This window comes from Hypomesus transpacificus, chromosome 7, assembly GCF_021917145.1.
Source record: "Hypomesus transpacificus isolate Combined female chromosome 7, fHypTra1, whole genome shotgun sequence".
Lineage (NCBI taxonomy): Eukaryota > Metazoa > Chordata > Actinopteri > Osmeriformes > Osmeridae > Hypomesus > Hypomesus transpacificus.
This window is the reverse complement of record NC_061066.1, coordinates 5,670,969-5,685,535: the sequence shown is the minus strand read 5'-3', so window position 1 is coordinate 5,685,535 and position 14,567 is coordinate 5,670,969. Positions and strand designations below refer to the sequence as shown.

The 14,567-nt window shown below is 43.1% G+C and overlaps 1 protein-coding gene across 3 annotated transcripts in view; it reads left to right on the top strand.

Annotated features, from left to right (window-relative positions):
* scube1 (signal peptide, CUB domain, EGF-like 1) overlaps positions 1–14,567 on the top strand; it is a 324,611-nt gene that overhangs the window by 105,269 nt on the left and 204,775 nt on the right. For all 3 annotated transcript variants that reach the window (XM_047022448.1, XM_047022447.1, XM_047022445.1), the window contains exon 4: positions 14,196–14,330. In XM_047022448.1, the coding sequence (XP_046878404.1) occupies positions 14,196–14,330 (135 nt within the window). The remainder of the gene's footprint in view (positions 1–14,195; positions 14,331–14,567) is intronic.

Sequence of the window (14,567 nt, the reverse complement as noted above, 5' to 3'; positions counted from 1 at the left end):
ACCACGAACCTATTGAAAAGTATAATTTGTTCAGGTCATCCATTACTGCAGGCTTAGCCTACATGGCAAGTGGCGGCATGCATTCTGTGATGAGGTTAACCATGCAAAGTAAAGCGACTCCCCTCTGGCAGAAGGCTGCAGTCCATCATCAGGACCAAAACTTCACGTCACAAGAACAGTTTCTTTCCATCTGCAACTGGCTTCTTCAACAAGGCCAAGGGCTCACACAGACTTTAAACCTCAGACTTTAAACCATTGCCATATATTGCACCCATGCCATTTTTTGCATCTATGACATATTTGCACTTAGCACCCTATTTGTATTTTTATATTGTACATTATAGCTATTTTATACTTTATATTAATTGTATTTTCATACCTGTCCCCTTAGTATTAGTTAATTCGACTTTGAACCACTTGTATAGTACAGTCAGACTTTGCTTTTATCCAAAGCGACTTCCAAGAGACAGCTTTACAAAAGTGCATAGGTCACTGATCATAACAACGAGATAGCCCCAAACATTGCGGGTAGCCAAAACATTAAGCATACATTGTGAAAAACCAAATTTGTGCCAAAGTCAAGAACCATAAGAGCATGTAGTTAATCAAGTTACAATTAAACAACATGAACCTCAAAAGTGAAGGAGTGTACCTGTAGAAAGCAAGCAACAATAATATATTTCACAGCGAGTACAATCATTTTTATTGAGCGAGTACAAGAATTTAGTTACAACTAACCAACAAAAGCAACAAGTCTCTCAATAAGAGTCATTGTGATCCTGGAGGAAACTAACATCAGGTCCAGAAAATCATTCCTAAGTACCGTTGTACTCCCGGAACAAGTGCGTCTTGAGCCTTTTCTTGAAGGTGGGGAGACAGTCAGTGTCTCTGATGGAAGTGGAGAGTTGATTCCACCACTGGGGGGCCAGACAGGAGAAGAGCTTGTGTTAGGACCGGGCTCTCTTGAGCGGTGGGACCACCAGACGGTTGTCAGAAGAAGACTGTAGGTGGCGGGTGGGGGTGTAAGGCTGGAGGAGAGACTTGATGTAGTCGGGTGCAGTCTTGTTCACCGCTTGGAAGGTCAGTACCAGGGTCTTGAATCTGATATAGGCCGTGATGGGAAGCCAGTGGAGGGAGATGAGGAGCGGGGTAACATGGGAGCGTCTGGGTAGATTAAAGACCAAGCAGGTTGCTGCGTTCTGAATCCTCTGGAGAGGGCGGGTTGCACAAGCTGGGAGACCTGCGAGCAGCGAGTTGCAGTAGTCCAACAAGTGATTAGACTAGCAGCTGGGTGGAATGCTCAGACAGGTATCTCCTGATCTTCCAGATGTTGTAGAGGGTGAATCTACACGACCGGGAGACTGCAGCAATGTGGGCTGTGAAGGAGAGCTTGTCATCAATGGTAACCCTGAGGTTCCTGGCAGAGGATGAAGGGGTCACCGTCGCAGATCCCAGGGTGATTGAGAGATTGTGGGAGATGGAGGGTTTGGTCGGAATGATGAGAAGTTCTCTTTTGGCGAGGTTCACCTGGAGGTGGTGCTCGGTCATCCAGGCGGAGATGTCTGTGAGGCATGCCTCAATCCTAGCTGAGATCCCCGGATCAGTCGGGGGGAGCGACGGGTACAGCTGCGTGTTGTCAGCGTAGCAGTGGTAGGAGAAGCCATGGGAGGTGATGATCGGTCCAAGTGAGGTGGTGCACAGGTTGAAGAGGAGGGGTCCAAGGACGGAGCCCAGTGGGACATGAGTGGAGAGCTGACGGGGTCCTGACACATTGCCTCTCCAGGAGACCTGGTAGGATCTTCCTGACAGGTAGGATGAGATCCACTAAAGTGCAGTGCCAGTGATGCCCATTTCAGAAAGTCTGGCGAGCAGGATCTGATGGTTAACCGTATAAAACGCTGCAGAAAGGTCCAGCAGAATGATGACGGATGACCTCGAAGCCGCTCTGGCAGACTGGAGGGCAGTGGTGACTAACAGGAGGGCAGTTTCTGTGGAGTGGCCAGTCGTGAAGCCCGATTGGTTGGGGTCAAGCAGGTTGTTCTAAGAAGGGTGGAGAAGGTAGGGAAAAGTTTGTGGGTGTTTGAGGCAGAGTTAATTTTGTTCAGGAATTAGTGGGTTTTAGCACCAATTATGTGAGCAGAGAAGGATTTAAGGAGGGAGTGATACTTATCAAGGTTCAGACCGTCTTTGGACTTGCGCCATCTCCTCTCAGCTGCCCGAAGGATGGACCGTTCTTAACATCTCTGAGCCATGGGCAGGAGGGAGAAGATCGTGCAGGCCTGGTTGACAGGGCACAGAGAGTGTCAAGTGATGCAGTTAATGTGGATAACAGGGTGTTGGTGGCAGTGTCAGTGGGGTGGGACGTGAACTTGTCAATGGGAGGTAGGATGTTACAATGGAGGAGAAATGGTAGGGGGATAGGGAAAGTTACGAGGGGAGGTAGGAAGAGTTGGAGGGAGAGAGACAGAGAATTGGATAAAGTGATCAGAAATATGTAGTGGGGTTACAGAGGTTAAGTCAGTGATACAGTTTCGTGTCAGGATGAGGTCGAGCTGTTTTCCTGCCTTGTGGGTCGCTGGTGTGTTCAGCAGTGTCAGGTCGAGGGAAGTCAGAAGAGACATTAAGTCGACGGCCTGCGTTCCTTTGAGGTCACTTAATTAAGATTTACTCCTATATGTTCAATGTATGCACCTTCCTGCCAAAGTAAATTCATTGTCTTTGCAAACTTTCATTTCGATTAAAACCCTTTCTGATTCTGACAAATTACAATTTTTGTTCCCTAACATAAAAAATATATAGGGCCATATCTTGCATCCAGCGCAATTGACTTTGTCAATGACGCAAGTATCATTCCTAGTTTGCACTCAACGCAAAGCGGATTATTCCCTCCACACACGCACGTCGGTAAATTAGGGAATGACTTTGCGCTGCTGGGGGCGGTTCAGCGAAAAAAGGAGGCGTGTTCCGACGCAAACGTTCCCTGGTGCTATTTTGCAGTTTCAGAAAAACAATTCCGCCACTGACCAGGAAAAATGTAGTCTATAGTCAATGGCGCGTTATTCAGATGCTATTTTAATGGCGCAAGCTTGGCCCCTGTGCGCACTGCTGGCGAGGCCAGGGTTTTCTTTCTGCGAAGCTACGTTACATTGTTTCGATTTATGGCGTGTTACATTTCTTCAATGAAATCTTTATGTATGTGAACTTGATTTGTAACAATTGTGGCAATTTCCTCCCACACCTTTTTAACCAAAGCTAATTTGTGTGGGTTTCTTCTCCCATCTCCATCACAGTCAGAATTCGGTTTATTAGCCATGTACCTTATGTTACACAAACATGGAATTTATTGTGGCAGGAAGGTGCAAACAATAAACATATATGGGTCTTAAATTAAAGTGAAAAAGTACAATAGTTAAACTAATTCTAAGAACTAAACAATAAAAAAAAATAAGAATAAGAATTTGAATGAGCAGCATTAGCGGGCAATTTAGTGCAATGAGAAAACTGCTCTGCCTTTCCCATACAATGTCACTTCTCCATCTTTTACGGCCCTGACAAGAATGTCGGTCTCCTCGGCTGTGAACCACTCCTGGCGTGCGCCTGGTAAATCCACCGTTATATTAGCAATCCGCCATGTAACAAGCGCGCCTGCTATTAAAGGGATTGTGAGATGATGCTCTGATTGGTTTACTGCACGTTACGCCCAAACCACACCCATTAGTAATATAGCTACTTCAGACCAACCCATTTTAGATTTGCTCCAGGCACAAAGTCATGTATTCCGCCGGCAACCCTGCCGGAGTCACGCCCACACAGTTACTTGCGCTTTGCATTTTGATACTTGTGTTTCAGATCGTTAAAATAGGGCCCATAAAGTCTCTGTTTTTTTCGGTTTTGTTCCTAGCAAAATTTTGTTTCTGGTATTCTTTGAATTGGTTAAAGGCCATGGTTAGAATTAATGTGAGGGTGAGAATTGCATTATGAGTTAAGTAGGAATAGTTTTAGGATCAGAGTTTGGGTTCAGGTTAAGTTTTAAGGTCAAGTTAAAAGGGACGATTGATTGCAAAACCGATTTTACCTTGTCCTAGTTGAATAACGACAGTTCGGTGGGTAAAATTAACATACAGTGAATATCAAAGTCCATTGACACCTCTTTTCTATGCAAATCTCAAAAAGATTTTTTTTTGCTGTCAAACGCTAGCTTTTCAACAAAGCCATCGGTGTGACGTAGGACTGCCCTTTTTGGCTCTGGTCTGTATCTTTGTCACGCCCCAAAATTTACATCCAGACCAGCCCGAGGTAGTGTCTATCTCTGATACTAGTTTAGCTGTGCGCTGCTCTGTGTAGGCTACTTATAAGTAATTACAAAGAAGAAAGTTTTGAATTATAACAAGGATATTGAAAATGGACCAAGGTCGTAAATGCTGTGTTCCGGGCTGTACAGGGAAGGCTAACACTCACAGTCTTCCCAAGGAGCCAAACATTCGACAGGCATGGCTGCTGTTGTCTATGAGAAGATCCCGGCGAAGTTCGACACTCGATCATTCATTTGCTCTGAACATTTCACCCAAGACAGTTTTGACAACCTTGGACAATTTCAAGCAGGATTTGCTATAAGGACAGTATGATGTTGTGCTAACAGTTATTAGCAATGCTAACGTTTCCTGTATATAGCATACCAGGTAGAATGCTAAATACGTTTCTACACACATCAAATGACTCTAGCTGATCTATTTGAAAGAACTGGAGAAAGGCAGGTGCTAGATACAGGATACGTTAGCATTGCTAGTAACTGTTACTAGTAACACCTAGACTGTAGGCATGTGAACAAGTTTAGCTTGCTAACGCAAGAGCATAGGTAGAATGTGTGATAATTTAGCCTAGTTTATTGGCAATGGGGTTAACGTTGATTCATGTTCCTGACTGTGTTTCATTCAAATAAATAACCTGTGTAATGTAAATCTACAATTCACGATGCATGTTTGTCCAGATCTTTGTCATGTTATTTTTCAGCAAGATATCTAGAGCTAGCTAGCTAACTGAAGCCGAGTAGAATCACGATATGGTTTGGTTGCTAAGCTGTAGCCTAACGTTCTACCCACCTAAGTCAATCCAGTTTGCTTCAACAACAGAAGTGGAAACAAGTAATGTTATAATTTCAAATGATATGTGGTCAATCTGTTGAAAACAGTGTTGTGTAGACACAAGATTTATTTGCGCGTTTTTATTTCAAGTCTCCAACTTCGGTGTTTCAGCGAGTGCTGCTGTTGGCCGTTTTGCGTTTTTGCTACCCAGCTTCACTCGTTGAAAACCAACCAATCAGCGCGCAGCTTATCTAAATATTAATGAGCATACTATAAAAGGAGAAAAGCAAGTGTTTTTTCCCAGGAACATTTCAGAGGATCTATCAGGGGGCATAGAACAGCACCCGGGCCATTTTCAACCCAACCAATGTTACATACCCTATTCTGAGACCTTAAGGAACAGTGTGAAATACCCCAAAAAAACAGTAAATCGCCCCTTTAAGATATGTATGTAGAGACACTGGGAGAAACAAGATCTGTTTAGAGAGTTGTGTTTGTATGGTTGCCTTCTTGTTTGAGTCAAGTCCTAGCCTAGCACCAAAAAGAGAGAGTGAGAGGCCGATTAGAGGAAAACTTAGCTTATGGAGAATGGTGGTATGATGCTGCAATGATGTAAGATAACAGATAAGTTGTGGGGGTTCGTTGTAGGGTGATCTGTAAATGTGCCGGAGCACAGCTGGCTCGTTGGCCAGAACATCTGTACTCTGCCCTAAGGTCTTGCTATAGGCTCCGTAGTGAAAAAGAGACAAAGAGAATTTGAGAGAAATATAGAAAGGGAGTGAGAGACCGAGAGACGGAGAGAGAAAGTGAGAGAGAGAAGTACCAAGAGGGAAAGAGGAGAGGTCAGGTCAGGTCCAGCAGCCTTGCTAAGCACTTATATCTAGTACATGAATGTGCAGTATCTCTTGTCTTCAGTAAACAGTTTCTTCCTAAATGGCACCTTATGCAGCATTGGACATATGGGGAGGTGTACAGAACAGTTTAATGTCAATGATTGATAGGCAGGCAGACATAGGCAGGCATTCTCTGTGTATGACTGATCACGGCAAAAAGGAAAAAGGCATAGAGAAAACATAGGGCACTCTATGCACCACAGAGTGCCCCCCCCCCCCCCCCCCCCCCCCCGGGTTACTGTCAAGTTTACATGACAGTAACATTTTCAGTCACTACCCCGTGCAGCGTTAACAAGACCGGTTCTCCATGGGGAATTGACAAGCCTGTCAACAAAGTCTGAGGGGAGGGGGGGGGGGGGGGAGAGAGATTGTCTATTCCAGGCAAATATAGGTTAGGGGTTATGTACAGTATGTATTAGTGTGTAAGTCACCCAGACAGGCATTGTAGACCATGTGTTAACCCCACCCAACATTGTATGTTTTTACCACAGAGCACTTGCTGCTTGATGTTCTTCAGATTACATTGGTCCTGAGGAAGTAGTTTAATAAAAAGGGCTGAAAAGTGTTTCTAGAATGTCTGTGTACCACTTAATGTCTGGATTCTTGCAACTTGATGCAAGATAGATCGGGACATGAAATCCCAAATCTTAATACAACGTTTTTTTTTTTTAGATTGCATAACCAGGAAAGCTAACCAGAAAGCTAACCTTAGAGATTGCTGATCATTACATGTGGAATCAAATGAAATGTAATTTTACTGGCGTAATTTTTTTTTTACTGACATCTTCTTTCTTGACTGTTGATGTCAACCATCTTAGTACATTTTAGGGGTGGGAATCTTTTGGTACCTATCGATTTGATTAAAAATCAATTCACAATTTTTCGTTCGATTTTAAATCAAATTTCAATTAAATATATGCTTACATTTGTTTCCAGTATGCTGTTTAGTATTACTTGTTTCTATTAAACTGTGATAGGCAGTTAAGTGTTGAAGAAAAACATCCCAATGCATCTAAACCTTGAAATGTATTGTTTTTCTTGCAGTTTAGTGAACTCATTGTTATAAAAAAAAAAATCGATATGAATCGCTAGAAAGACTGAATCACGATTCAAATGCTAATCGATTTTTTCCCCCACCCCTAGTATATATATATTAGGGCTGTCAAGCGATTAATCACATTATTTCACATGATAAATTGCGATTAATCGCTAAATTATTGTTTATTCTGTTAACATTTTACCAAAATAAATGATTTGTTTGTGGAAATAACATTAAAAGGATGTACTTAACTTCAGATAGGCCTAACTGGATGATAATGTCCATATAACAAGTTCAGATGGAACACAACTTAAATTGTGAGGGAGTTTTATTCACTCACAAACAGTGTGCGAAATACCGGTCAATATTCGGGGGGGTCCTCATCTCCCAATTGTTGCGCAATACCGATCTAAATTTGCTCAATATGCAGTAGTCAAGGACGGACTGGGATTAAAAATATGCCCTGGACTTTGATTCCAGACCGGCTTACCAGAACCGGCTCCCGTATACGCGACCACAGTGCCCTGCTAATGCATGTACTGGCCGTAGGTATAAAATAGTACCCATTTCATGGATGCATGCCAAGACAATCAAGTTCAAGCCTTATTTATCAGGTACACAGAACAACACAAGGTTAGACTGGGCACTGAAATTCTTAAGACAAGACAACGCAAGCACCTGGCATAACATAACATATAAGGACACGGAACATAATTTACATCCATGCTGAGCTTAAATAAGTGAAACTTCCTAAATATACAGATAGCAATAAATAATCGACTATACTAACCCTAATACTTCCTAAATTACAGATAACAATAAATAGTACACTATACTAACCCTAAATGCACATAAAACCTGTTTCAACCCTATAACCTATTCTAACCTAAGTGGAGTACAGTACAATAGTGCAAATTTGCAGATCAGTGACTAAGTCAATGACCATACAGGAGCCTGGTGGCGAGGTACAGTAGTGCAATGTTAATGATAATTCAACCAGTAGCTGAAAGTGACTGTGTATAAGTGACTAGTGTGCAGTAAATCAATGTCCATATCAGTGTCCATTCAGAAGCCTGATGGCATTTGGGTAGAAACTGTTGTCCAGTCTGCGTGTGCGCGACCGGATGCTGCGGTAACGCCTGCCAGAAGGCAACGGGGTAAAGAGACTGAAGGATGGGTGGGAACAGTCTCTTAGAATCCTGCCGGCTTTCCTTAGGCAACGTGTGTGGTAGGTGTCCTCTAGGGCTGGGAGCTTCCTACCGATGATTAACTCAGTAGAACGGACCGCACTTCGTAGGGCCTTGCGGTCCCTGTCTGTGCAGCTCCCATACCACAGTGATACAACCAGTCAGAATGCTCTCGATAGTGCATCTGTAAAAGTTAGTGAGGATGACTGAAGAAGTTTGGTATGGACTCAGTCTCCTCAGGAAGAAGAGGCGCTTACGGGCCGCTTTGACCACCTTGTCCGTGTGAACAGACCAGGTGAGATCATTGCTGATGTTCACCCAAGGAACTTGAAGCAGCTGACCTTCTCCACTTCCGATCCATTGATGAATAGGGGTGCATGCTCCTCCTCCTGCCGCCTCCTATAGTCCACAATCATCTCCTTGGTCTTGCTGTTGTTAAGAGAAAGGTTATTGTCCTGACACCATGATGTCAGGGTGTCAACCTCCTCTCTGTAGGCTGACTCGTCACTGTCAGCGATGAGGCCCACGATGGTTGTGTCGTCAGCAAACTTAACAAGGAGGTTGGAGCTGTGCGTTGCCACACAGTCGTGAGTGAACAAGGAGAACAGTCTATCAGTCTATTACCTACATGACAACACACACACGCACACACTTAACCATTTTTGATAATCCGATATGCTAATATTCTAGTATTATTCTATATGGTAAGCTAGTATTCATAAAGCAACACTGACATAAGAGGTTGCATTGGCTAAAGTTGTTTGGATGCACGTTGTTTTATAACAAGGATGCAAAGTTGTGCATTAGAATGCAGACATGACAAATAATTGGCACCAACCTGGCGCATTTACAAGAGCAATTAACTGAATAAATGCCAGGTATAGCCTATCGGAGACAGTTGCGGTCTTTACATGCGCCCACCTGCTTCGTTGACCAACCAGCCGGCAAGTCACTTGTGCTAGCAGCAGTAGCAGCTAACGTTACCTCAGCACCTGCTGCATCTTTGGAACACTCGGTCTCAACTAAACGTTGTTCTTCTGGGGAATCACTGTGTGGGAGAGTATCCTCTGTTCTGGCAGTGAGTGGGCCCACTGTGCTAGCTGCAACAACATTGTCATTCGGTGCCTCTTCTTCATCTCTGAGTGCCAACTTTTTGGACGTGAACCCAAAGTGTGTGAATGATACACTCTGCTTTCACTTGCTAGCCCTTGACTTCTCAATGTTTTGGTTTGGCGCACATGTCTAACTATACGTACACAGGACTGGCTGGCTCCGCTTGGCCCAAAAAATTGTGATTAAATGTTTTGATTTCTGAATACTGGACATTGTGAGATAAAAAAACATTTTAGTGACCCTTAGTGACATTATTAATTTATTTTGCAAAAAATGTTGACCCCCTTCAAATGTAGCTTTTGAGGCTTTCAGGGGGGGTATTTCTCACACTGCTCACAAACTATACTGCTGTATATTTAATATCCCCAAAATTTGACTTATTCTGGAATATAAAATACATTTAAGACATCAAATCTCACTTAAACATACTTCATATACTTAAGCAACCACAGATTGACCTTAATATTGAACAATACAGTTTCTATCTTGTTGAACCCAGTCAGCTGCTCACTTCTTTTGCAAGTGTCGTCTGCCATATATTACCGGAGCGAACGCTGCTGCTGCTACCTAACCTGGCTCCCTGGATTGTGGTGTTCCTCAAGGGAGTTCCCTCGGACCTTTGCTATTTTCGATTTTTACAAATGATATGCCGTATATACTCAGTAAGGCTACATTGACTATGTTTGCTGATGATTCCACTCTTTATTTTGCAGCTCCTACATGTTCAGAGCTTAATCAGGTTCTGTCGTTCGAGATTAGGAAATTGTATAATTGGATCAAACAAATAAACTTGTTCTAAATATTTCAAAAACTAGGAGTATAATATTTGCTTCTAAGTATAGATTATCTGATAATCCAAAAATTAATATACAAGTAAATGGTCAAAATATACAGCAAGTAAAACATGTGAAGCTTCTTGGACTTTGGCTGGATCCAACGTTGTCATGGTCTGATCACGTCAACAAAGTTGTTGCTAAAATGGGTAGAGCTGTTGCAGTAACGCGTAAATGTGCACAATTTCTAAATTCATGGTTTTTCAGTCGTGTTGTTTGTACATTGGCTTTGTGTCATTTGGATTACTGTTCTGTCGTATGGTCTGCTGTATCAAGTAGTCACTTAAAAAAATTACAAGTGGCCCAAAATAAGGCTGCAAAGCTGGCTCTTGGTTGTTTTTTGCGGACTAGTGTTGCAGAAATGTATGACCGTCTTGCTTGGCTGGGGGTCAAGCATAGACTATCTGCTAACATGTTAGTATATTTTCATAAAATGATTAACACCCGCACTCCTAAATTTCTATATGACAATATAATTTACTATTCAGATATGCATTCACATTACACAAGAGGGGCGAATAGTCATCGGATTTCTTTACCCCTACCAAAATCCGACTCTTTGAAGAAGACAGTGTTTTATAGGTCAATTGTGCTTTGGAACAATCTTCCAGGTGGGGTTCATGAAATCAAGGGAAAAACTGGTTTTAAAAAAAGATTAAGACTGTATTTGCTTTCATTATAAAATCGTCTGGAATGGTTGCGCATGATGCGCATGAACATGTGCTTCCCACATGTGCCCCTACTACTAGGAGCAGTGTGGTCCCTAGAGTTGAGGAACATAAACCAGGGTTTAGGGCTGGTCTGAGGGCAGCAGGCACCGTCCACTTCCTTGTGAGCAATTGAGACAGAAACACAGACGGAGGGATGGACAAACAGAGGAATCACACAGACCTGGTGAGATTTGAGGGCTGACTGAGCAACAGATAGACATTTACATTTAGTCATCCAGAGCAACTTACAGTAAGTACAGGCAAGTACCGAGGCAAGTAGGGTGAAGTGCCTTGCCCAAGGACACAACGTCATTTGGCACACCCGGGAATCGAACTGGCGACTTTCCGATTACTAGGCCGATTCCCTAACCGCTCAGCTACCTGACTCCACTGACTCTGAAAGAGAGAGAGAGAAGAGGGAAATAGACAGAAAAAGAAAGAGATGGGAAAGAGGGGAGAAATGTCTGACCAGGGACCACTCCTACTTTCTTTGCAGACTGCTTTCTAATCACCTGGGGAAACTCTCACTTTGATGCCACTTCATTTGTCTGCGGTTTTGATGGATAGAGCCAATTTATGCATAAGTTTCATAAACTGGTGCCAGCTATTATAAACTGGGTTATACCTCAGTCAGTTGTGGAGTTGCTACATGATTGGTTGAGGATTGTAGAGATGGATAAAAGATAGATAATATTTATTTGAAAGGATAAAAACAGGGTGTCTACAGGTATAAACAAGGTAAATTTAAGGCCTTTTAATATCACTTCTATATGAAATTTAAGACCAAACTTACAATGGAATTACAAATCAAAAGTGGAAATATACAGTAATCTTTCCAAATAAACACACTGATGTCTGTTCAAGATGAACCGTATAGTAAAAATGACAATAATCGGTTGAGTTTAAGAACATTGACTAAATGTGTGTAATTGTTTAGAGGTCAGATGGTATTGTTGGCTCTGGATTTCCTATCGTAAAATCTAGCGTTGTAGCATTGACATCGTTGCTAGCGGTGGAAATGGTGGAGCAAAAACTAGAAATTGCTGGCTGCTGGCGTGCCTTTACGTAGTCTGTTTTTTGCTCGGCACGTGCGATTCCATCGCTCTGGGCTGCGTTTCCCGAAAGTGTCGTAAGCCTTAATTGATCGTAGAATCAGTCGTAGGACAATTCATAGTTTTACGGGCCGTTCCCAAAGACATCTTAGCTAAAGTGTTCTCTTGAAAATTCGTAACTCTTGGAAGCTCATAGATTAGCCTACACCTTACGAGCATGTTTGGGAAACGCACGTAAGAAACATCGATGGTTTTGTTTTTTGCTTGATAGTTGCTACGATCCATCGTTATCGGGAAACGCAGCCCTGATCCCCATTGTCCCAAGTTTGAAATTCTTCCGACACGCAGTTCGCTTCGTAAGCATTTCCAGGCTCCAACCTTAACCAAGAATACTCGTTCTTTTTAAGCCATTTGTAATTGAACTTTGATTCCCCCATGTTTCTAAGTTGAGTGGCTATCAACCATGTGTTGTAGTTCCGTAATTGCGGTGGAGAAAGATACGAGCCAAGCCATTCAGTCCGTTGTGGCAACGCTGCCGAATATCCACAGATAAAGCCAGAGTTTTGTTGGTGGCCATGATGTTGTGGCCCTCGTCCCCACGGGGTTTGGGAAAAGTTAGATTTTCGAGCTACGGCAGCTAGCTCTGTTACAGTAGTGGTGAAGGAATTGGCTAAGGCAAACGCTAGCGATTGGTTATGGCAGATCAGAGTGGCTCTGGGCAGATCCAATAGTTTTAAACTTCATCAGAGTACCCGCCTACAAGGAAGTCAACGCTTGTCAATGGAGCGAGGCCAGACTTTCTGTACAAATTAAATGTACGAGAGTCTGGTTAGGACCAGGCTAATCAACCATTGCTGTATTACCTGTATTGCCGATGCTTTACGTCATCAAAATCTGCGCAGTAGGCTACGCTCTGAACTACCATAGATAACGCAGCGCCTACAAAAAAAATATTCGACCTGGCAGAACAGATTGCCTGCATTTTCGCAGTGACATGACACAAAGAAATGTTAGACCCATCCAATCTCAATTTAAGACAATTTATTACTTTTAAAGGCCTTATTTTTAGGAAAATACTTTTAAAGGACCCACGGCCACCCTGAAAAATGACAGACATGCAGGCAGGCAGACAGACATGCTGACAGACAGGCATGTAGACAAGCAGGCATGCAGGGAGGCAGGCTGACAGAGACAAACAGGTTGACAGTCAGACAGGTGTTGGGAGCCCTATGCCCGATCCCACTTATGACCCCAACAAGCCGGGCTTGCCTGCGTCACCTCACGGAACAAGCACAGACTAAACAAAACACACATGCTGTCCCCCCAATAATGGAGCGGTCAACTCTCACACACACACACATACATACACACGTGTGTATGTCTATCCCTCTCTCTCCACAGTAGCAGCCAAGTCCTGTTTGATCCCTGTTAAAGTCAATGGAGGGTGTTAAACGTTTCCAGTTGACTTCCCTGCCCTCAGAAGGCTCTGCCAGCGATTTAGCGAGCTCCCAACAACACAACAGGGTCCTATAAACACTCAGGCACACACATAAACACATTTCACACATTTGTAGACAATTGTGTAGGAAAGCAGTGTACTGTACGGTTTTGAACTGAACCAGGCCAATGCACCCTGTTAAAAAACCTTGTCTACCCATTATTTTGTAGGTGTTGTGGACATTTTAGCTTTACCTATTGAATTTAGACAAAGATGGTACCAGGAGACAAACAACTGTTTCATTCACAATCTGTGAATTAATCTGTCTTTATTAAACTTACAAGCAGAGAGACTGGCTTGCTCCTACACTAACCGCGCCGCCCGCTCCGCTGTAGTGGACACGCAGGGTAAGTCTCTGAAGGACAGTTCAGTGACTTGCTATTATAGGGAAAGGTATGCGTTCACAACAAAAGTCGCATGCAGTTAGAACACATCTTACAAGAGGTAAACTGTGTGTGTGTGTTTTTTACCTTGCTGCTGAAAATGCCTTCCTGCCTCCCTCCCTCTATAAATGTATACTTCAATGTTGCTTAAATTTTATTTATTTTCCTAAAACAGCAAATGAATAGAAAATAATACTAAATTAAACTACACAGCCTTATTTCAGTTGAAAGGTAAATAAAGAAAAAACTTAAATACATATTAATGTTAGCATATAACTTTTTGTCTCTCATTGTGGCATGTCGTTAAAAATGGTAATTGTACAGTATTGTTTTTGTTGAGGGATGATAAATCAGTTATTTAGAATTGTAAGTTTCCCTTATTTGATCATCTCTCTCTCGCTCTCAGATGTGGATGAGTGTCTGGACAACAATGGGGGATGCCAGCAGGTTTGTGTCAACACCATGGGAAGCTACGAGTGCCTCTGCAAGGATGGCTTCTTCCTCAGTGACAACCAACACACCTGCATCCACCGCTCAGATGGTCAGTCCCAACTGTACAGTTTGTATGAAAGAAAAGATTGTGTGTGAGTGTAAGGAGTCTGTCTATGTTTCCCTGGACTTTTCTCTAATCAGTCACAGATGACAAGGCACCCTCACTCTTGTGACACAGCCCATGACATCACCGCTGGGCTGAGGTCAGAGGTGGTGGGCGGGATCAAGGCCTTTTGTGCATCCCATTTTGTGCCGCAGGGAGGTCAGATGCCAGACAAACAGGCGG